Source organism: Parambassis ranga, chromosome 5 (assembly GCF_900634625.1).
Source record: "Parambassis ranga chromosome 5, fParRan2.1, whole genome shotgun sequence".
Taxonomy (NCBI): Eukaryota; Metazoa; Chordata; class Actinopteri; family Ambassidae; genus Parambassis; species Parambassis ranga.
This window is the reverse complement of record NC_041026.1, coordinates 18508246-18530485: the sequence shown is the minus strand read 5'-3', so window position 1 is coordinate 18530485 and position 22240 is coordinate 18508246. Positions and strand designations below refer to the sequence as shown.

The window sequence follows — 22240 nt, the reverse complement described above, 5'->3', positions numbered from 1 at the left end:
TTAAAAGGGGTAAAGACAAAACACATGTCACCTTGGAAAAACATTTATTCAAACAAGTTGTTAAACAGGATCAGCACGAATTCTCAGTCAAGCAATAAATGCCTTATTTTGCCAATGACATACTGCAAGTAAAATACAGAATTACTGATGATGTTTAAGTAATAACCTACAAAAAAACTTTAATTAAACAGTTTAAAAAACAAGATGTGAATGTAAAAACCAAGTACTGCACTCAGTTTTAAAACATGTCCAAAAAAACCTTAGATAAAATTGAAACATCTTGTCATGACAACTAATAAAAAGACAAAAAAAGAAACAGTTCCATTTCACAGACTATTACACATGTCGAGGTTGGCCAGTCTTGTACTAGAAAACAAAATCTTAAAAGGTGACATTACTATAAAAATGTGTATTTTCATAACCATAGCAGGGTTCTGCAGATGAAAACCTTCTTTTTCTTCTTCATTTTCTCTCAGTAGACCGGGAGCGACTGTAAAACAACAAACTAGTCAATAAATGATGTTTGCTATCTGAATCGCATGGTTGCACCTTGACTCTCTTGCACACGTGTGATAGTCCTTACAACAAAATTTGATAATGCCATTTACTGAGCGACCTAGAGATGTAGGGATTGTATTTTTGGCATACCGTTTCCAACATACTAAGCATTGAGTATGTTTGTCATCATGCAGCATAATTCTCAAATACACTATGACAATGATATTTCCAGTTTACCTTCTTGACCGTGAGAAGGATCGAGAGCGCCTGCGGTTCCTGTCTCTGGAGAGAGAGCGATATCTGCGTCTATCTCTTGACAGAGACCTGTTACAAGAAATAGACATTTTTGTCATGTATCACAGACAAATGATGAGTTTCAAATTACAATCTATATGGCAATATGGCCTCAGTAACTTAAACAAAGACAACTAACTTACCTGCTGCGACTGCGGCTGAGGCTCCTCCTCTTCGGTGATCTAAGATTAAGTTGGGTTAAAAAAAAAACATAAGTTAAAACTGAAAGACTTCTATCAGTAATGAAACCTTGATGCTGGGTTACACGAGAAAACTGTTACATGTACTTCCCTGTCTGTTAACTGCACAGATGAACTGCATCAAAGTCATAAAATAAAGCTTTGTTCAATGAGATGCCAATGAGATGTCAGAGTGAAAAACAAAATCAGGGCCCGACATTAAGACATTTGGGGAAAAATACATTCTTAGCCAATCTGTGTGTGCTGCAGTAGTATCCTGGTTGTGGGACATTTCTTGAGGCACTAACAACATGAACCGAATGAAAACAGACCGACATAACACAAGTTGTCTGAATCGGTTGAAGCATCAAAACTGTGAATAAAAGCAGCCACGTGTCTCACTCAAGATGACTTAATGTCGAGCCATGAAAATGCACTCAGCAGCACCAGTTACACTGAACATCTAATAAACATAGACAATTTTTGCACTTGAACATTGCAAACTTGTGAAGTTACATAACTTCTGAGGGAAAGCTAGATTAAGCATAACAGACTACAAAGAGCAGGATAAAAGCAACTTACTATTTTGGGGGATTTGGACAAGATAGTAATGACGCAAGGACGCCAGACTGATGGTGAGGGAGGTCGAATTGCAGAGAGGATTTGCCACATGATGCAAATGTTGGAGATATGAAGTTGCTTGGTGGCTGGTTGGAAGGGGATGGGGTGGGGGTGTGTAGATTTCCCTGCCTTTTTGGGGGGAGTGAGGAATGGGGAGGGATGTAAGCCAAGGGCTGTTCCCGTTGATACAGTAGATGTAGTGTGGAGAATAGAAAGAGTAAATACGCTGATTGGTTGATAATGCGAAGTGGGCCGCTGTTGATTGGATAAAGGTTGGAGGAAGAAGAGGAGGATGCTGGGAACGGCATGCTCAGGAACCAAAAGGTTGGTGGAACCTGATGACCGGCGGTGCGCCTGGGTCATGTGACAACACCAGCCAAGCTGATTGGGGCTCGCTGGTCAGCAGTCACATGATGCTGAAAGAGGACTAGTTGATTGACTCAGATGGTGAGAAGCATGGTGGTGACTCTGCAACGGGGTTCAGTTTTATTAATAGGTGACAACTGAACTCAGGAAAAAAACAAAACTTATACCTGCAGAAAGTAATTATAAAAGCATCTAAAATGTTTGATGATGATGATGATGAGGTGCTAAGTGTACCTCTTGTGTCCCTGTAAGGGACTAACATTGTGGTTTCACCTGAATCGCCTTCATTTGTACCCTGAGATAAGCTGCTGTTGTCCTTGGAAGTCAAACTAAGCTCAGCTGGCACCGAGTATCACTCTAGTCATTGTGTGAGTAAGAGCTGTGTTCGATATGTTCTTTTTCAAAGACTGAGACTGAAATCAGAGATAGTCTAGAGGGTCCTATCATCGCAAAGACTTTCTCAGGTATCAGTCAAATACTTCTGAGACATTTTAATGACAAATTTTTGAAAGCAATATATATACACATATGCATGGCTGGTTTAATTAAAAACAGATATCACTGCCGCCAGTCACAAACAGTCACACACGTATGTAATACCTTATGGAGAGAAACATAACAGCCTTGTCTTCAATAGGCAAGCATTCTTGTTTCTCTAACATTCACCCATAATAAGTTTTAGAGTCATTTAGAAAACAAGATCTTTGTGATTACAGACAGTGTGATTTGTGATATGTGATTTTAGTAGGAGTGACATTAGTTTATCGAAAAGTCAGGCCCGTAAATTTCCCTCATTGTGTTGCAATTATCTTATTTTACTAATGCAATATAAAACTGAATCTTTACTTGGCTAAGAACTTGACTCATCTTAAATAGGTTTGAGATCTGGAGTGACGACAGGGTGATGCATGTCAAATACCATAATGCTTGTTGTGTGTGGATACAAAGGTCTGCTTTGTCATTAACACTGCACATGAGACTGAACTAACAGCTAGTTAAATGATCAAGTGGAGAACACATACCTGCGCCTGACTGGAGGACTACGTCGCCTATGCTCATCCCGAGGGCGTCGACTCCAGGACGGAGGAGGGCCACGGCTCCTGGAGCGCTTCTCCCCAGTGGATAATTCCACACGCACTCGACAGCCGCACATGGTTCTAAACAGAAGTAATCAAAGGAGAGTAGGAGTGAAACAAAATGGACACTACAAAAAGAACAAATGGGGATGTGTGTTATAGACCCGTTACCTGCCATCCAGTTCTCTCACAGCATCAGATGCATCTCTGGGGTCTTCAAACTCTACAAAAGCAAAACCAGGGGGATTCCTGGCAACCCAAACACTTCTTAAAGGACCATAGTACCCAAAAGCTCTTTCTAACTCTGTCTTGTTTCCATTATTTCCTAGATTTCCAACGTAAACCTTGCAGTCGAGGGGACAGTCCCGATGAAAAGCAGGGTCTGAATACAGAGAGACAGACAAGGTAGAACACAGAGAATTTAGAAAAAAAAAATTCTGCTCTATGCAAACCGATAATTGAAATATAAAATGATGACCCTACATGATGTGGCTAACTCCACATTTGGCTAACACATAAAAACACATTTACACCTGCTATTTACTGCCTGCCTGTTATACAGAGTAATTTACCACTTAGCAAAATAATTTAACTTGAGTAACTTGTTAAGTAGCATACCTCCCATTGCAGCTATCTTCTTGTTAAGAGTTCTGCAATCAGATGAATCTGAAAGAAAGGACATTAAGAAACTTTTACAGTTTGAATAACAGTTAATTAAAGCGTCTTCATAATTAACGCTATCTGATTCACAGTGCAAATTCCACACACTCTAGTATCAGTGATTTAAAAAAAAGTCACATGGATCTTTTTGTGATCTGATAGAAGAGTATTGCAATGGTCCTGATAAATGGGGCTATTTCGTTAGTGCGAGGTAAAAATAATGCGGAATCTTGTTACACAAAATACAAATATAAAAAATATATAACATAATATGACAGATCATGCAATAAGCCTTATGATCATGTTTCTGGTAAACCTGTTTAGCAAGGTGTTGATTCAACTGAGTGATAGTTGTTTCAGTTCATACCAATGACAATAGGTGAAATAACAAACACGCCTCTTTTTGTAGTGATGGAGCAGTACTACATCCTGCTTGATAAGGATCCTTTCCTGAGTTCTTGAGCAGAAACATGTTAGAAATAAGAAAAATGCTTAAAAAAATCTACAGGAAGTGGAAAAAAGATTTATACATTAAAGAACCCATTTGAAGGTTTTTAAAACACTAACCAGAAGTATAACTTTTTTGGAGGAAAAAGGAAATAAAAAGTAATTTTAAGAGTTAATTGAGAGTCTGGCATGTCTGTAAGGACTGACACATTATAACCTTAATAAAAGTAGGTTAATGCAGCAACGCAGCATTAGTTTAGGTTAGATTAGAAACATAACAAATGACAAGTAGTTTTGCTAAATTAGCTTCTAAGCTAACAGCTGGCCGGCAACATCACATTGTACTATCACCCTCTTGGTTTGTCTGGGATGTACACTCCGAAGATTATTACATTAGGTACTAAACTCTGACCTGCTCAGAACACACTCATGCAGCCATGTTTCCCAACCCTTCAATGAAGCATGTGAACTCTGTTAGCAGAATAATATGTTAGCAAAATTAGTATTTATCACGTAAAGTAATTAAAAAAGAAAGGATGCTAATGTGGAGGGGAACCATGTGTTTTCCCGAGAAACGTAGCTCACCTTGTTATGTTGTAACCGTTCGATGAAAAAATGTAGAGAAAAATACAGCAAATTTCGCGGCGCCCGCTCGAACCGTAGGCCTACCTACTTATCTGTTTAGCGTCACTCGTTTAGCGGAAGAGCGGCGTAATAAGTCAGCTTTCTTCTTCTCTGGATTTATATGGCTGCAAAAATGGCGTCAAATGTAAGTACCGCCACCTACTGTTGGGCAGCCCAATGCAACACACATACATGAAATAATTAGAATAAGACAAGAGAACATTTAGCAGATTATGCTAAATAATATTCCTGTTGCCAACCAAGATTTTAAAGGCACATGTTTGACCTAAATCAAACCTTTGCTCTGTTGGTACTGACATTTAACTGTATTTTTAAGATTTGTATGTTGCTTTGTCAAATTGACAAAAAAAAATGAAAAAGATTCATAGATTATTGCAAATATTTTTTTTTAATTTTCAGCATTTAAAGTGAGTGCCAGTGCTAACATTCCTGTGCAAAATTACAGTTAATTGACATCCATCTCCCAGCTGTTCTTTCAGAGACAGTAGGTGGAGCTAACATTCAAATGTCAGTTGAGTCAACTTTAACGACACAGACACACCAGAAAATAAGCATTTGAAACAGTAGAAAGCAACACTGAGGTCAGTGGTTCAGCTCTGTGTAAAGACAGTCACAGTTACAGTAACATGTCCAAACTGGGGCCACGCTGCTGCCAGTCAGAGCTGGAGTCAATAAATACTTCTGACTACTGCAGAGTCATTTAATTTAAGACAAATTTAAGACAAAAGCCAGATGTTAGTAGGCCTGGCCTGCTTGTTCCACCACTGATAAAAAAATGACAAGCAGTTTAAATACATGAGGCAGTGAGGAATCATAGAAAAGATACAGATTTACAATAAAATGTTTCGTGTTTGACAGGAAGCATAAACGTTATTTAGTCAGTTTGCCCTTAGAAAGATAAAACATGCAGGGAAATGCAGCAGCCTGCCAGGCTGTTCATGTGGTGATTACACAGGAACAAAGGTAAATCAACAGACAGGGCTATTGCTCAACAGGAGAAAACACTAGAAATGACCCCCTGACAGTTTGCAGGTGGGCGGGCAGTCAGGGAACGCACGCTTCCCGTGCAAAGACACTGTGGCAGAAGATGGTAAAAAGGGTATAACTCCACTGTTTGTACATCTCTGACCATGAACTTTTTACACCACACAATGAAGCACAGTGACTTTTGGTTGCTTGTTTATTCCATGGTACAGGTAGTCAGTTAGATATTTAGCAATTATTTACTCTCACTTTTGAAACATTACCAATTAAACTGGTTTGTTAGACTTCTCTGTAACTGATGTCAAATAATGTACAGCAATTTAAAGTAATAACCCTCATTAGCACAAACATTTTGTTCTTTTAATCTAAAGTGCTTCAAAAAACCACAATACAGAGCATAAATAAATACAGCCACAAACTGTGCTGACATGTCAAATGAAGGTGACAAAATGCGGAAAAGCACCACCAATCATTGTTTCTACACCAAGTAAGGAAATATGTCATGAGCATGAAGCAGGAACACACATTCAGAGGACAGTTTATTGCATACACATAACTAATTTAATGCATCCTTTTATTAAATCCTCCCTTCATGAGTGAGAAGAAGGTTTGGTTGTTGTTCTTGAGTCGGTGTTGTAATTAATTTGTTACCTTAACTCATCAAATCAACCTAAAGCCCAGCTTTTCCATCCACAGTTTCCACACAGATGCTGTTTGACAGATCACTCACTGCAGGTCATTCAATGCTTTAACTCGTGTGACTGAAGAAGACGCAATAACAGAAGTATGTCTGTCCACATAGACATGTTTGGGATTTTTAGTAGTTGTATTAGTCATCCGGTATGGTATTTAAAGGGTTCTGTGAATCCAGCTGTTTACTGTATCATTTGTATTTATTTACATCTTAACAGTATAGCTCCACCTTTCTTAATGGTTCAGTTATTTATCTTGCCCAGCTCAATCACTGACTAATTATAATGGAGTAAAATTAGCATCAAACCCTGCCAACAGTAAAATGCATCCATTTTAGGTTATAATTGAAATGACCAACAGATCACTGCCTCCCCGGCTCCTGGAGGACACACAGCAGAAAAGAACTCTTGCTTCAGGGGGGCAAACGTTCAGGGATAAAAGGGATCACTCGGGAGATTACTCCCATGTACGTAACACACATGCCTAGAACACAAACAAAGAGCATTATGTTGCTCAGCTTTATTTTAGTCACAGCGCACATGTCTGTGTGAGAGCAAGTGCTCCTCCAACCTTATCCTCGCCGTTTGCCTTTGTGTACGACCAAATGAAGAGTTAAGCTTGGGTTTGTTTCCTTTGTACATATCCTCCTGCTGCCGTAAGGATTCTCCTTGTAGCTGTTTAAATGAAACCTCTTTTTTTCATGCATCCACTCAGCGCAGTGTTTTTCAATCAGATTAGTACAGCACATTCTGTTCTGTTTCACTTCCTGATGACTGTGCAGCCTGTTTCCCTGAATGAACTCACCCGCGTGCTTCTGGTTACACTAAGACACTCATTCACACAGACGGTTTCTTGCAACTGCCTGTCAGGTTTTAGTACCTCGTACAATATTTAGTAAAGCAATTATCAAAAATAACCTAATGTCTACTGAGCTACTCTATCACAGCATACATGTCTTTTTTCTGTTTGGTTAAATCTGAGCTAGCAAGTAAGAAATAAGAAACATAAGAGTTAAATCTGCATGTCTGACAATTGTGTGTTTTTGTAATATTTATATATATATATATATATATAAAAGATTGTACCTGTAACTGTGTGCTTTTTTTGTTATCCCATACCAGGGTGGTGCTTTCACCAGAAGAGAAACAAGATGTTCACACAGTGTTTTCAGGAAGGACAACAACATCTCGAGCCATGTGTCACTGTAGAAAACTATTTATGCATTTCAGTTCAGCTCAGGTCAGGTCACCTAAGTTCATTGTGACCTCCACTGTTACACACTAGAAGGCAGGAGGAAGTGCCAACTAAGCTACCAGAACACACGGTTCAGGAGTTTAAGCACAACAAACACATCGCCACACAAATCATTGATATATTTGAATTATCATTGTGTTTATTAATGATTGTTTCAGGTGGGCGGTGAAGCGTGATAAGGTTGCGGTTGTATTTTCAGATCACAAGATCACAGTCACTGTGTTTTTTTTTAATTTATTTTTTTTAATGCGAAATAAAATGTTCTAAAACAAGCATGTGGGAAACCTACTTTCTTCTGATAATGAGATGCTCTGACGATTACTCAGTGCTGTTGACAACATCCCTGTGGGTTTGCAGAATCAGGTTCACTTGTGTTATGTCACCTTTATAATTAACAGGATCATCATGTTCCCTTCAATAGCCTGCCTGCTGTCTGCCAGCAGTGTGGTCAGGCAGTTGTCCACGCCACCTCTGATTGTGGACTTCACCCACCAGAAGCCTGCCATAAAGTCTTTAACCGTTTGAGCCCAGGAATATCTCCTCTCGCTGCCTCACATTAACTTATCTCTATCTAATGTCAGCTCATTGTCAAAGATGCTCTCAACACAAATCATCCTAGCTTTTACACATTTTAATGCAAAGACTACACCAAACACAAAAAAACAGCCATAAAACAAGACTATAACTCAAGCATCGTATGTGTGGATGTAATATACTGGCATCAGAAGACCAAAGCACAAGAATGAAGCCATAAAAACCATTTTATGATTGTTATGGGAATTTCTGCTGCTCCTGCTGCTCCCTGATGTACATGTCTGGCCTCAGTGAAAGTGTCAGAAAGAAGCTGAACCATTTTAAACACATTAGCTCCACATGAAAACCAATACAGTAAAATTCACAATACAGCACATAAATAAGCAGAAGAAGAGGTATTTTGGTTAGATTCTGGATTAGCTGATGCCAGCGTGGTTATAATATCAGAATCAAAAATACTTTATTAATCCTGGGGGAAATGGCTTTATATCTGAAAGTGTCCAGAACATGACAACAAGTTTGATTGAGCTAAATAAATCAACCTATAAATATGTGGTTAAAAAAACACAAATATTTCAACACAGTCTGTCCTTATACATGAAATAGTTACATAATGTTATCTATTGTTTTGTGCACACAAACACACCCTTACTTTTTTAAGTGAATAATAACATATACAAATTCACAACACAAAGTTGCAAAACTCTGCATTAGGAGTTGGCTCCAGTCTGCAGTGTGCTTTCATTCAGGAGTCCCTGCTTTGTGTCATCTCTGTGCCCTTGTTGCTTTATTTTGGTGAAGCGCTTCATGACATCTGTGTTTAAACACAACTGGTTTTAAGGGTAAGGTTGTAGGTTGTTGTGCTCATTGTCATGAAAATAACTTGTGTCAGTCTGCATGAAGTAACACATCATTTCACTGCACAATGACATGTTGCAAACACAAAACACATTTTCAATAGAGATGCATATGAAACGTAGCCTCCTGACACAAAAAACAACAATCCTTGTGTGAGCACATTTACTTTTCTATTTCCTATTATGGTCTGAGCTGAGTGATTATTTCAAATAAAACTCTTCCATGAACTCCTCTCTATCCTAATATCCTATAATATTGAATGAACCCCCCCCCCACTTTACTCCTTAAAGTCATCCTGTAACAACCCTTCTCAGATTACTGTAGTGTAAAATAATATCAGAAGTAACTTTACTCAAGAGCTTATAAATCCAATTACATTCTACTTAAACGAGCTTTGATTAAACTTTAAAGACTGTGTCAGGAACTGTGCTTCCCAGTGACTACTATTACTTCTATTAGTCACAAACTAAATGATTTAAAATTTGGTGGTTTCTCAGTACAGTTCTCTTCTTTGGAGGCTTTGGAGAACATGATGGTCCAGATGTATTACTTTGAATCATGATGTAACACTGTGACAGGGACAGTCCTTGCTGTCATATAGCCATAGGCATGTACTGGGGGAAATAACATCTGCATACATCTGTGCTGTATTTCTATTTCTGACATGTTTAGATTTGACTTGCAAAACAAGAGCTCATAAACCATGATGCATTACAATAAGAAACACAAATACAGCAGCTAAGCTGTGTGATTTACCCTCTGACACTCAGGGACTGTATGTTTTCCACTGTAAGTACATTGACTTTAATCATACAATCACGTTACAAGAAATAACACCATAACTGTTTGTTATCCGTCCTGAGTACAGTGTGTTCACTGTTTAACTGTCTTATATGATAAGGAATAATCTCCAGCCAGTAAAAAAAAATATCACAATAATGAATAAATTATACAACAAGAACTAACTGCTGTTAAAGAATATTAAACTCCGCGCATTTGTCGAAATCCCTACCGTAAAATAAGCACCTTGAAGGCTACTTTAAGCATTAAAAGCTGTCCGGTAAACAAAGGTATAAAGCGGGTTTTTACCGTCCCTTACAGAAACACTTATCCGTCTCACCGCGCGTCTTATCGGGCAGCGAGGTGTGCTTATGTTTCGGTGCTTACACCGCTCCGTGTGTGTGTGTGTGTGTGTGTGTGTGTGTGTGTAGTCTATTACACAGCAGTGTTGATGATATGTGTTGTCAGCTGAGCAGAGAGAGAGGACAGCCTGCTGCGGTACAGGCTGTTCCCGGAATGGCTCGGCACGGAACGGGTTACAGGTCAGGGTGTCTATTGGAACACAGTGTTCTCATCAGCAGCGGCAGCGGTACAGCTACAGTACAGCCGGAACATTGTGTTACTTTGTGGCTGCTTTCCAAGACCTGCCCTTAATTTTACACTAAACGCCCTCCCACAACTCTGCTCCACTCTCTCTCTCTCTGTCTTTTCTCTCAGTGTGTCTCTGCCTCTCTTTCTCCCCGGTGTCATTTTGATGTCTGAGCTCCATGTGGCTACTACACCGGCACGTTTACCGTCACTACTAGAGACAGCAAGAGGGGGGCATAAAGAGAGGGGGGCAGTTTAGAAACAGAGCTACCTAATAAACCACATGGGCAGAACATTTAGTACCCTGGATATGAGATGAGGAGCAGGGCGGGCTTGAATTAGGAGGAAGATTAAATCTACCGAGGAGAAATATCACCGGCCGACTCTGAGGAGAAATACACCTAAACGGATCTCTCTGAAATGTAAGTCCTTTCAGTTTAATCTCCTTATTCTGCTGCTAAATGACTTCACGGTTTAAATAAATGTGTCTGTTCACGCCGGGCTGAGCTGAACAGACACTTGTTATCCATCATAAGTTTTTATATTATTATGAGAATCACAGTAAATTATCTGATAATAATGAAAAAAAATATTTTCCACTGGTGTTGGGCACTTGAGTGTGTGTGTGTGTGTATAAAGGTGATGTTTGTCTGTTGGTTGTGGGTTCCAGTGGAGGTGCATGAGGACTTTACATCCACAATCCCTGCAGGCTTAGGTGTATCATCACAAATTACAGGCTGTGTAACTGTTTCTGAGAATTAGGACATTAGCTCAGTCTGTGTCGATTCATTTTTTGGACCAAGCTGCACTTCACTGGATTCAATGGCAACTTTAAACACAATGTGAGGCAGAGGCAGAGTTGGTGCAGGTTCAGACACAAAAAACCCTAGACTCAGGTGTAAATGAAAGGGTCATACAAAGAGCTTCTCACATAAGTTTCATGTCACAGTTCTTAACATGGTTAAAGTAGAACTTTCCCTCCATCATGTTATCATGCTGTCAGGTTAGGCTTAATGTCACACAAAGGGTTGTCTCAGGATGCCATGCTTTGACGTGTCCATGTATGAATCAGCAGCAGAGTACAGATATGAGACGGAATGTACAGATACACTGTGTACGTCTCAGAATATGGTCTTTGCTTCATTGTGTTCTCTTCCTGCATTCCTCTGCAGGGAATCAGACTTTAGGTACATGCAGCATACATGTCATCTTATCTGTCTGTGGTGTAACTCTGCAACATGTTTTTCTTTTTTTTTAGACAAAAAAATTGACACAGGAAAAAAAAGGAAATAAAAACACCTTACAGCTGATAGTATGAACAGATTGATAATGAACAATGAAAAAAATAAAATGAAAATGCAAAATGCAGTGCAAAATGAAAATGACGTGTTGATAGAAACATAAAGATGCTCAAATTAGCTCGTTTTAAAACTGGTCTTAGTTTGGTAACTCACATTTAAGCTGGGCTGTACGTGAGGGGGTCTCAGATTGGTGAACACCGTCAGGCTTTACCAGCGGGGAACTGTGAATAGAAGGAACATTGTGTTCAGACACACACACACACACACACACACACACACACACGTATGAGTTACATCTAAAATGAAATCCATGAAATTTCAAAGACAGTGTTGCTGCTGATGGATGGACATTTTGTGCTGCTCTTGCATTGAGGAGATCAGCATTCGAACACTTGATCTTTGAGAGTAACAGAAAACTATAAAAGCAGGCTGATCTGTTAGGAGGATGGCGGCTTTAGGTACAAGGATGGTGCCATGATGATCTCATGTAGAATTTTTGAAGCCACATTCTGCGTTTGATATATTTAATAATTGCAGCCTCTTTAAAGAAGTCGTTGTGACACAGTCATCACATCATCTGGGAGGAAAAAAAAACAGAAAGCTTATGCAAGGAATAAGAGCTGCTCTTCTCTTTGTTAAAACAGCCCGACCTGAGCGAAGTTTATGGCCTCAAATTATCTCCATGGAAATGTTAAGTGGCCACCTGAGTCCGTTCCTCACAGTGCTCCCCAGTGGCACAACGGCAAGATTTTCCTTTGGTTGAAAAATTACACATAATTTACATTATAAAGTGAGGAACTCAAGTGAGATGTGATGACATTTCTGCCTGCGACATCAGTGAGATAATCACCTATCATGTATGCGGCTCCTCTTGTGAACATGGGCTACACAAACAAACACAAAAAAGGCCTTTATATAAACCTTCAGCTTCCTAGCATATATGTTAGGCAATTAAAGTCAAATCATTTTTATTAGTAAAGAGGAAGTATGTACTGCTAAATGAATGTTATATTGAAAGATAAAAGATGCAAGAGGAATCAAAGATGCTTCTTATTAAACTCTATCAAAGTTTAAAATTTGGATTTTGGAGGGGGCATCCAGTGTTCTTTGAACCCTCATGGGCTCATCGTAAAAGATGCATTTTCAGATGCAGTTGTCACTTCAGAGCTCTGGAAAGTGCTAACCTTAGTAACATTCTGACAGCGTCCAGGACAGCTCTGATCCAGTGCTGCTGCTATGTGAGCAAGTGTTAACGTTTCAGCTGTTGCATGCGATAATAATCACCAAACACTGTTTGCCAACATGCTTAACATAGCTAAGTAGCTTTTTCATTGTCCGCACACAATGTCAAGAATATTTTGCCTGGGTATGTGTGTGTGTGTGTGTGTGTGTGTGTGTGTGTGTGTGATGAGAGAAGCAACATTTAGCAGCAGTAACACCAACATGTCATTACAGTTTTTATTGCTCTGGCAAAGCTACTGCTGAAATTCTTTTTGCCACATGGAGGCGTGAGACACTGGCAGCAACTTCTGTCTGTCTGTCTGTCTGTCTGTTAGAATGGACATTGAACATTTTTCTTGACATCAATGTCAAATATCCTGTCTACACACTGGCACCTATAATAAACAGTAAAACAGATCTGTGGCCTCCAGGACCAGGACCAAACCTCTTGCTGTGTCTGTACTGAAACTTGTCTTCGTCCATCCATTTTCATATATTTCACTGTAGCAACCATGGCTACAGTGGCTACATTTCACTGTAGCAACCATTGTGTGATCTGTTATTGCAGTGGGTAACTGTGTGTAACAGACGCTACAGACAATTGATAAAGACATGGAGATGATTGGGGAGGACAGTATTTAGAGTCATGTCAAATGATCGAATGCTTCAGTAAGTGGATTTCTTATAAGCGGGTTAATGTGCAGAGGTGGATATGAAATCTAGCCCTGAACTCTGCCTTACTGATGTTCATACATGTTTGGTACAGACTAAAAAAACGTGTCTGGAACCTGGTATGTGAGGTGTGCGGTAGACCTATACACTTCAACAGATACCCAAAGTAACACCATCAGTTTCAACTGTGCTAATTCCGTCATCGTCACTCAAGGCGGTTGTTACAACACAGACTGAGTGACCACAGTGTTGAAAGTGCTTCACATGGAAATGACACGGAGGTCTCCTCAGTGTCCCTTCGTCCCACGTGCTCTCCTGATGTGAACTTTGTATAACCTTACATGGCAGGAGGACACTAAACACTGACGCCAAAAGGATATTCACAGCCAGCTAACGTTCATACATGATAAAAACAGAAGCATCCTTGAAGTAAGCCTCCAATAAAGATTAACTTTAAAGTCAAGTATCACATACACACCTCAAAGAAAACAAAAACATGTTTTGATCTGTGTCTGGTTTAAGGCTTCGTGTCAAACCTGTGTGTTCATGCAAGTAAAGAAAGAGGAAAGCTGGCATCATATGTCTGCTCTCATGCATATGCTACCTGTAAAAGTGTGTTTATCATCATCTTATTATTGCTTTGTGTTAAAGAAAAAAGTGAGGAATGAGAATTCTTTGTCTGATTTATTGTTTCAGTCAGAGCGTTAGACAGCCCAGTGATATACAATATTTGGGATAACAACTGGCGCTATTCAGTGCAGAAAGTTCTAAGAAAAGATTATGAGTTATCTGTATGTGAGGGCCATGCAGGCTGAGACCTTCAGTGTTTATTTTATTTGGCTAAAACAGTCACATAAATTAAAGAGAAGCTGCAATGATGTGTGCTCAACTGTGCAGCGGTCTAAAAGGCCCGGAGGGGGCAACGTTTGGTCTGTATGACACTATCACCAGACTGAACCAGGCAGCGCGATGTGATGTATCACCTCAGATTCTTGATCAACTGTAAGATTTTCACCTGTCTCGTCATAAATACAGAGAGAGATAACATGAGTGTGTTTGAGAAGGCAGTTTATCAGTGCAGTGTGGTGGAGCCCACGCTTCCTCTGTGTGTGTGTGTGTTTGTGTGTTAGAGGCTTTCAGAGAAAGACGGCTTGACTTATGTTGAGATGTTCATTAGACGTCTGAATGAGGATTGACTGCAGATGTGATTTTGGTGTCTAAAATATCCAGATGTCATTTATAGATTGTCAAAGAGCATAAAGGGCCATAAAGTAATAGTCTTGGACTTGATGTACCTCAGTGAGTACAGCGTGTTACAAAATATAACGGATGAAAAGCGCCACAACTCTGCTGCCTTTAACATGGATTCACAGTTATGCAATTACAGGTTTGCTCTTCATACAGCTGGGATCAATACCAATGTGGCTTTTATAGCAAAAGTGTACAGATATATATTAGTACAGAACCATGTATCCTTAAAACGCTTCAAGTAATATAACATGGAGGGAAAAGTCACAAAGAACCAATGATATCATGATTTTCCAGTTGATTTGTATCATGTGTAATTTTTCTACTTTTATATCCCCAAAGTGAAAACATGAGTTTTACAATGATATTTATTCAAACAATGGTCCGATTGCTGACATGTGTCTCTGTCTTTTACAGTGTTACTGTGTGATGCTCACGCGCAGAAATGACCACTGATCAGGATTTGCCAATGGATGGCCAGACTGCCATCGCTGTGTTTGCCGCAAAGGGCATTGATTTAACACCAAATAAGGACCAAGGAGTTATCAAGGTATTTATTAGATCATTGCTTCTCTTGGCATTCAGGCTATTTTCGTCTCAATATTAGCAGGGACACAACTCCACAATGTCCATCTTACACTAGTCATAGCTAGCCCTGAAGATGCAGTCCACATCAGCCTGCTGTGCTTCTCTGCAGCACAATAACTCATTACAGATGGCTGATCTTCATCCTATAATGTGAAATGTTCACCCGTTTGTAGCCAATCCTCCTGCAAGCAACCTTCAAAACCCTCATTTTTAAAGAGAATACAGTTTATTAATTAGAAAACTTACCAACATGTTGGATGGGACGTCGCTGCATTCCCAAAGTATTAATGTGGCAAAGGGTTTGCATGTTCAAAACATGCTTAGAAGGTGACTGTCACTAATTTGCACCAATTAGATCTTCTCTTCCTGTCAGTATTCACTGTAATCAAGCTTACGTCTTATGGCTCATTCCTCATTTTTGGTTCTTACAGCTGCTGTCTCTTTTATTGTGTCTGTTCTTACTCCTCTCTCCGTCTGCAGGTTATAATGCGTCAGGGGGTAGATGGAGATTGCCCAATGATCGGAGACAAAGTAACAGTCCACTACACTGGGAAACTGCTCACTGGGAAGAAATTTGACTGCAGTCGAGATCGCAAAGAAGCTTTTTGCTTCAATGTGGGCAAAGGTAAGTGATAATTATATACAAGCATTGACTTCTGCTTAAAATGAGATTCTGGCCAGATAACAGTGCTCTTATATCTGCTCATGGAGTGACGCCGACTGACTAATGTGCTAATTACTGAGATGGTAGTGGGTGATTGTGTTATCTATTTAGCTAAAGCTAGCTGTTTCCCTGTTTTTAATCTCCATGCTAAGCTAAGCTAACATCCACTTGATGCAGCAAGAAATTACTTATTTTTAATTATTCCTTTGAATTGTTTGAGTAATATTTCTGTTTTCTCACCCTCACAGGACAGGTCCTTAAGGCGTGGGACATCGGTGTGCTGTCCATGCAGAGGGGTGAAGTGTGCACCATACTGTGTAAACCCGAGTACGCGTATGGATCCGCTGGAAATCCCGACAAAATTCCTCCCAACTCTGTAGTAGTCTTTGAGGTAGGTGTGCCATGTCCTCACTGCCATGTGTGCCGTGCATTGACTCCGCATCGCCCAAAGGGACTCTGATACTTTAGGAGCACATCTCACGTCTCTGGTCATAAAATTAACTGGTTTGTCTATTTTAATCCCCCTCTGGCAGTAGTGCAACTGCACCTCATCAGTTTGGAGGTTAGCAATTTAGATATTCTCCTCCCTCTATAATTAAAGAAAATTATCTTTTAACACTGTAACATATCAAAGCCATCTGCTCATCTCCTTATAAAAATGAATATATTGCCCCTCATTTGACACTTTTTTTGTCAGTGCTTATGTGAATTGCAGAACATTTACTCTACCTAAATAATGTATTACAGGATGTTTCTCTGTGTATTTGTTCTTAACTCCAGAGCTAGTTCTTTTTTTTGGTTGTAGCCTGAAATGCTTCCCCTAAATGCACAATTTCCTCTTTATGTGGATCATCAGAAACATTTCCACAATCACAATTATGGCGCCAGAAAGGAAATCAGAATAATAAAATAGATATTTAGTCATCTTGTAACCTAGAAGCTGCTTATCTGTGGCTCATGTTACCGCATCCTTATATCTGCAGTCGTTATTCTTCTTCCTTGTCCTTTACTTTCTGATAACTCCTACTTGTTTTTTTTGCAACATATTCTCCTCCCACACCTGCGCTAACACAATACATGAAGTTCTGCAGAGCTGTAATTTTGCATTCTGCCTTAAATCACATTTTGTAAGGGACAATAATGAAATAATTTGTGTGAAACAAAACAGATGGAGCTGGTCAGGTTTGAAGGAGAGATACTTACAGAGGATGGCGGCATCATAAGAAGGATAAAGGTCAAAGGGGACGGTTACAATAATCCCAACGATGGAGCGGCTGTTGACGGTAAGAAATCAATTTGTTTCAAAGATAAGAACAATAAAAACATGTAAGGTAAAACACTAGAGTGTAAGTTGTGACATGTGCCCTGCAGTGCACCTGGAGGGAAGCTGTGGCGGCAGGTTGTTTGACTGCAGGGACATCAGCTTCATTGTCGGTCAGGCTGAAGATAAAGGCATTCCTCTGGGAGTGGACCGAGCCATGGACAAGATGCAGAGAGGAGAGTGCTGTGTGCTTTACTTAAAACCAAAGTAAGAGCCCAGCTAACCGTGACGTGACCTGTGTCTGTCAGTGTACCTGCAGTGAGCTTAATGAGGGGCTTCTCTTTATATCTCTGCTTCTTTTAAGTACTCAGGAGAGTTTACATGATGGTCTCTGCTTTAATTATCATCATTAACATATTTTCCATATATGTATCTGCAGTCTAAAATGATGAAGTCCAAACAATTACACAGTAATCCTCGGACGATCTGAGTACTAATGGAATGTTATAGTGATTTACTGATCAATTAAATCACAGTAATTAAATCAAAGGCTTAAAAATATTATGACAAATCCTGTGTAAAAAGTATGATTTAGGTTTATAGTAATCAGCCAGACTAAAAATTAACCATGTATTATCACTGTGGATAGTATTTTTTCATACAAAGATTAGATTTATATATTTTCTTTTAAAACGTGTTTTTATACATTTTTTAAATACAAATTCTTTTGTTAAACATCAAATACACAACAAAGATGGTGACATTATGAATAACACACACACACACAGTGTATTCAGCCCACAAATATTTAACATATAAATAAATCTGATGGGAACGCAGAGGAATCATAAAAAGAATTATCACACAATGTACTGCCCAAACCACATAATATCATTCCCTTAACCCTGCCCACGCCAGCCCTCCCCATCTGTCATCCCCTCAGTACAAACAAAGTTAGGACTCATGCCAGCAAGACATCAACTAACGCAGGAACAAACCTGAGTAAACTCATTATGTGAGGAAAAGTTTTTCCATCACACAAAATTAAAATTCACAGTCTGTCTTTGTCTTCTTTTGTTTTCAGGTATGGATTTGGAAGTGAAGGTAAACCAGAGTTCAATGTTGGACCAGACAAAGACATTGTATATGAAGTTACTCTAAAAGACTTTCACAGGGTCAGTAATATTTTTCTTTTTCTTTCTTTTTTCCATAAATATAATACCCATCATAACCTTAGATTAGACTGGAATTTCAGCCGGCTGTTGTGTTCACTCACTATCTGCTTCCACAAGGCTAAAGAATCCTGGGAAATGGACTTGAAAGAAAAGCTGGAGTTGGTTGTTGAGGTGAAGAATAAAGGGAATCAGTATTTTAAGGTACAGTCTACACAGGATACAGGATTTTTATCTTAACAAAGGATTTTCTTTTTGTTCATATTCATCTTGAATCATTCTTATGTTGGTTTGTTTTCTTTGAATCAGGCGGGGCGCTACTACCAAGCAGTCATCCAGTACCAGCGCATCATTTCCTGGTTAGAGATGGAGTGTGGTACCGGTCTAGATCAGCAGAAGAGGATACAGAACTACGTTCTGACGGCCCACCTTAATCTGGCGTTGTGTTTCCTGCGCTTAAAAGACTTCTCACAAGCAGTGGATAACTGCAACAAGGTGAGCTGCATGACGCTAATCACAGGGTCCACACAGTGCTGTATTCTCCTCTGTAGTAATAATAACATATTTACACTGTGTGTGTTTGCACAAGGCCATTGAGCTGGATGGGAGCAATGAGAAGGCTCTGTATCGCCGTGGGGAAGCCCGGCTCCTCCGCAACGAGTTCAGTCTGGCCATGGCAGACTTTCAGCAAGTGCTGCGAGTCAACTCTGCAAACCGAGCAGCACGTGCTCAGATTTCCATCTGCAAGAGCAAGATTAAGGAACATCATGAACAGGACAAAAAGACCTATGCCAACATGTTCCAGAAATTTGCAGATCGGGACACCAAGGTCTGTAAACAAAACTATTTTTGGCCAGATGTAGAGCAACAGTCAGCCCGCTCTGTTTGTGTCTGTGCTTCTGTTCTTTGTGCGACTGAATTGAAACATCGTCTCACACACACACACACACACACACACACACACACACACACTCACACACACACACATTATCTGGGGAGCAGTACAATTAAAACAAAGATTTTTTTATTTTATTTTAAAATAAATATTAATATAAATATAATAATTATACATCTATAAAAATATTTAATAAAATTATTAAATTATTATTACCTCTATATTTAAGCTTTTCTGCCAAAGGTTTCTGGTACATTTAGATAATAATTTGTCGGTTTATGTTGTTCTTCCTCAGTCTTACACTGACCTCTAGTGTCCAGAGTTTATTTAAAAAATATTTATTCTCCAAATGTAAGAAGTCAAAGAAGTTTACAAAACATTCAGAGACAGTGTTTCAATGGTTGTCAGTGCTCACATAACCTGTTCTTTATTTATTTGTACTTCATCTGAAACACTGTGTATCCTGAACAGACTGGGAAGACGAGGAAGAGGCGGGATGACAGTTTGAGGAGCAGCATCAACGGTGAAGTGGGCATTAAACGGCGGCGGAGGAGTCAGGACTGTCCGTCGTAACGGTGACATTTCTGAGAGGTAGTACAGACAGCCTCCATTTTGCTTTCCAAGTCCAGGGAGCAGAGGCAGCAATGAAGTTGAATAAAGGCCTCTAATCCAAACCTCTTTATCCCCAAGACCCAGTGTGACCATTCCTGCATATGAAGCAGAGTGCAAACAGGGGCGTTTGCAAGCCAAACAACATTTCCCTGTCACATGGACTGTCTGAACCGCCAGGACGAAGCTCCCAGTGGAGTTAGAACTACAGAATCAGCAAGTTAAGATTGGCAAACACTTCTGGTCCCCTGCCAGCCTTTTATTTTGAAGGTTCTAAAAACACAGAGAATTTTTTTGTCTTTGTCAGGCTGCTGTGTAGAGCTGACATGTGCCTCCACAGTGTGTTTCCAGACTGCACTCGATTTTCAGACCCTTGACTTGTATTTGGTGTTAAGCCTTTTTTTTTTGGAGGGGTGCAGCCGCATGCATGCATCATGAGGTGTTTGGGATTCAGACTTGAAACCTTGCTATTTTTTTTAAATGTGCAATATATATACTTTGGATAAAAAAGGTGTAACAAAGTCGAGTTTGTTTGGTGGCTTTGAAAACATAAACACAATCAAGCCTACATTTCAGTTTTGACCACAAATTAGTGTCAGATCACAGCGAGAAATCAGGGTTTCTTGAAGTTTGAGTAAGGAACCACAAACATTTAAGAATCTGAAAAAAGCACAAAGATTTGTGGCAGATTAACATTTTATTGAGTCATTGCTGTGCTATGCAGTGCTGTTATTTTCCAAGATACAATTCAAATTCAGAATTTAGTTTTTGCTTTGTTTTCAGACAACAGTGCACTAAAATAATTTATTTTGAAATGCATCCATGCTGAAACGTTGTCCAATTTTTAACACGCGTTTATTTTTTTTATTTTTTTGCCTGGGTCTCGTGGTTGATCGACAGAAAAGTAATAACAGGTGAATGCTGTGGACTGCTTTACTTACTTAATTAAAACTAAATATAAAACACACACACACACACACATGTACAAATTGAATGTTTTTGAACTTCAGTGGAGTTTATGGGTTTAGAAACCTTTTCCTTCTACACTCATCATGTGTGGCATGGCACAATCTTCATTCAGCAGCATCGTCTCTGTACAACTGCAGTTAACCAATCAGAACCAGTGTTCAGTTTAAAGTTCTGGGAAAGTGATAAGACAACTTTACATCTGCACATCTATCATTTTTTTTCTGCCTCTTGATGAATGGCGGTTCTTTTACTTACACACCAATCTGTTTGTAAGTGTGTGAATGTTAGTGTAGTGGACAATGATGCACTCTGTCAAAGCGACACTGCTGTCTCTTCATTAGAATGTCCAGATGAAATCTGGACAATAATTGCAGGATGTTTTATAAACATTGGTCTGTTCAGAATGAAAACCTTAGCTGTCTTAAATATTTTGTGTAAAAAAAAAAAAAAGGAAAGAAATCCACAGTGTGTGTGTGTGTGTGTGTGTTTAGTATATACTGTGTATTGTTGCTAAATGTTTTCAAGTACTGCTGGCTCTAAACATTCAAATGTTTTTGTACAGTGAAAAAAATGAACATGAAGTACTTATTTCCTACCCATTATAAATTGTATTAGAAGAATATTTTAACCCCATCTAAGAGATTAAACGGGCCTTTTTAGTGCTACAGTCAGTCGTCATTTTGATAACTTGTAAATGATTCCTGGGATCATTTTGACAAACAAGCAGGGTTTATCAGAAATCCATGTGTTATGTCATAAGAAGAGTTTACATATATTCAGATTGTTGTTGCCCTGTAAAAACAAAAAACCATGTGGTGTTTTAAACTGGCATTTAAGCAAAAGAAATATTTTCAGACAAAAAAAGCCTACATATGGTACCTTTGTTCATGTCTTCTTTATATATTTTTTTATTTTTTTGCACTTTAAAAGCATTAAATAAATCCAAATGTTGCATTTAAAGATATGACGTCATTCTTGAAAAGAGTGTTTTTGTAACAACCATGAAATGTGTGACTATCCTGAGTATGACAGAGGCTACTAAACTTCAAGGACTTATTGACTTATTAAGATTTCTGTTATAGCGTGTCTTGAGTAGATACAAAGATGATGAATGTCAATCAAAACATATGATTTATATCGACAGTGTTTGAGATTATTCTGTT

The 22240-nt window shown here is 39.2% G+C and overlaps 2 protein-coding genes and 1 long non-coding RNA gene across 6 annotated transcripts; 2 read left to right on the top strand and 1 right to left on the bottom strand.

The window, feature by feature from the left end:
* Positions 1-27: 27 nt before the first annotated feature.
* srsf3a (serine and arginine rich splicing factor 3a) lies at positions 28-10381 on the bottom strand. Of its 3 annotated transcripts, XM_028405584.1 has the most exons (8): positions 7034-10381; positions 4727-6946; positions 3653-3700; positions 3206-3416; positions 2981-3115; positions 936-974; positions 736-822; positions 28-490 (listed from the first exon to the last, which is right to left on the bottom strand). In XM_028405584.1, exons 3-8 carry the CDS (start codon positions 3657-3659, stop codon positions 463-465), a joined length of 507 nt encoding a protein of 168 aa, XP_028261385.1. In that variant the 5' UTR covers positions 3660-3700; positions 4727-6946; positions 7034-10381; the 3' UTR covers positions 28-462. The 3 variants fall into 3 exon arrangements, 2 of the variants coding, with proteins under 2 accessions (XP_028261385.1, XP_028261384.1); XM_028405583.1 differs by having other exon boundaries at positions 4727-10381; XR_003670604.1 differs by lacking the exons at positions 2981-3115; positions 3206-3416; positions 3653-3700; positions 4727-6946; positions 7034-10381 and adding an exon at positions 1554-2974 and having other exon boundaries at positions 481-490.
* Positions 10287-22037, top strand: LOC114435688 (uncharacterized). The gene is made up of 2 exons (XR_003670605.1): positions 10287-10319; positions 21544-22037. It is a non-coding gene; the product is annotated as an uncharacterized LOC114435688 (long non-coding RNA).
* On the top strand, positions 10575-22037 carry fkbp5 (FKBP prolyl isomerase 5). Of its 2 annotated transcripts, XM_028405582.1 has the most exons (12): positions 10575-10899; positions 15337-15469; positions 15988-16132; positions 16420-16562; positions 17340-17454; positions 17543-17699; positions 18517-18607; positions 18725-18808; positions 18914-19099; positions 19194-19433; positions 19971-20090; positions 20190-22037. In XM_028405582.1, exons 2-11 carry the CDS (start codon positions 15365-15367, stop codon positions 20070-20072), a joined length of 1368 nt encoding a protein of 455 aa, XP_028261383.1. In that variant the 5' UTR covers positions 10575-10899; positions 15337-15364; the 3' UTR covers positions 20073-20090; positions 20190-22037. The 2 variants fall into 2 exon arrangements, with proteins under 2 accessions (XP_028261383.1, XP_028261381.1); XM_028405580.1 differs by having other exon boundaries at positions 10576-10899; positions 19971-22037.
* Positions 22038-22240: the final 203 nt, after the last annotated feature.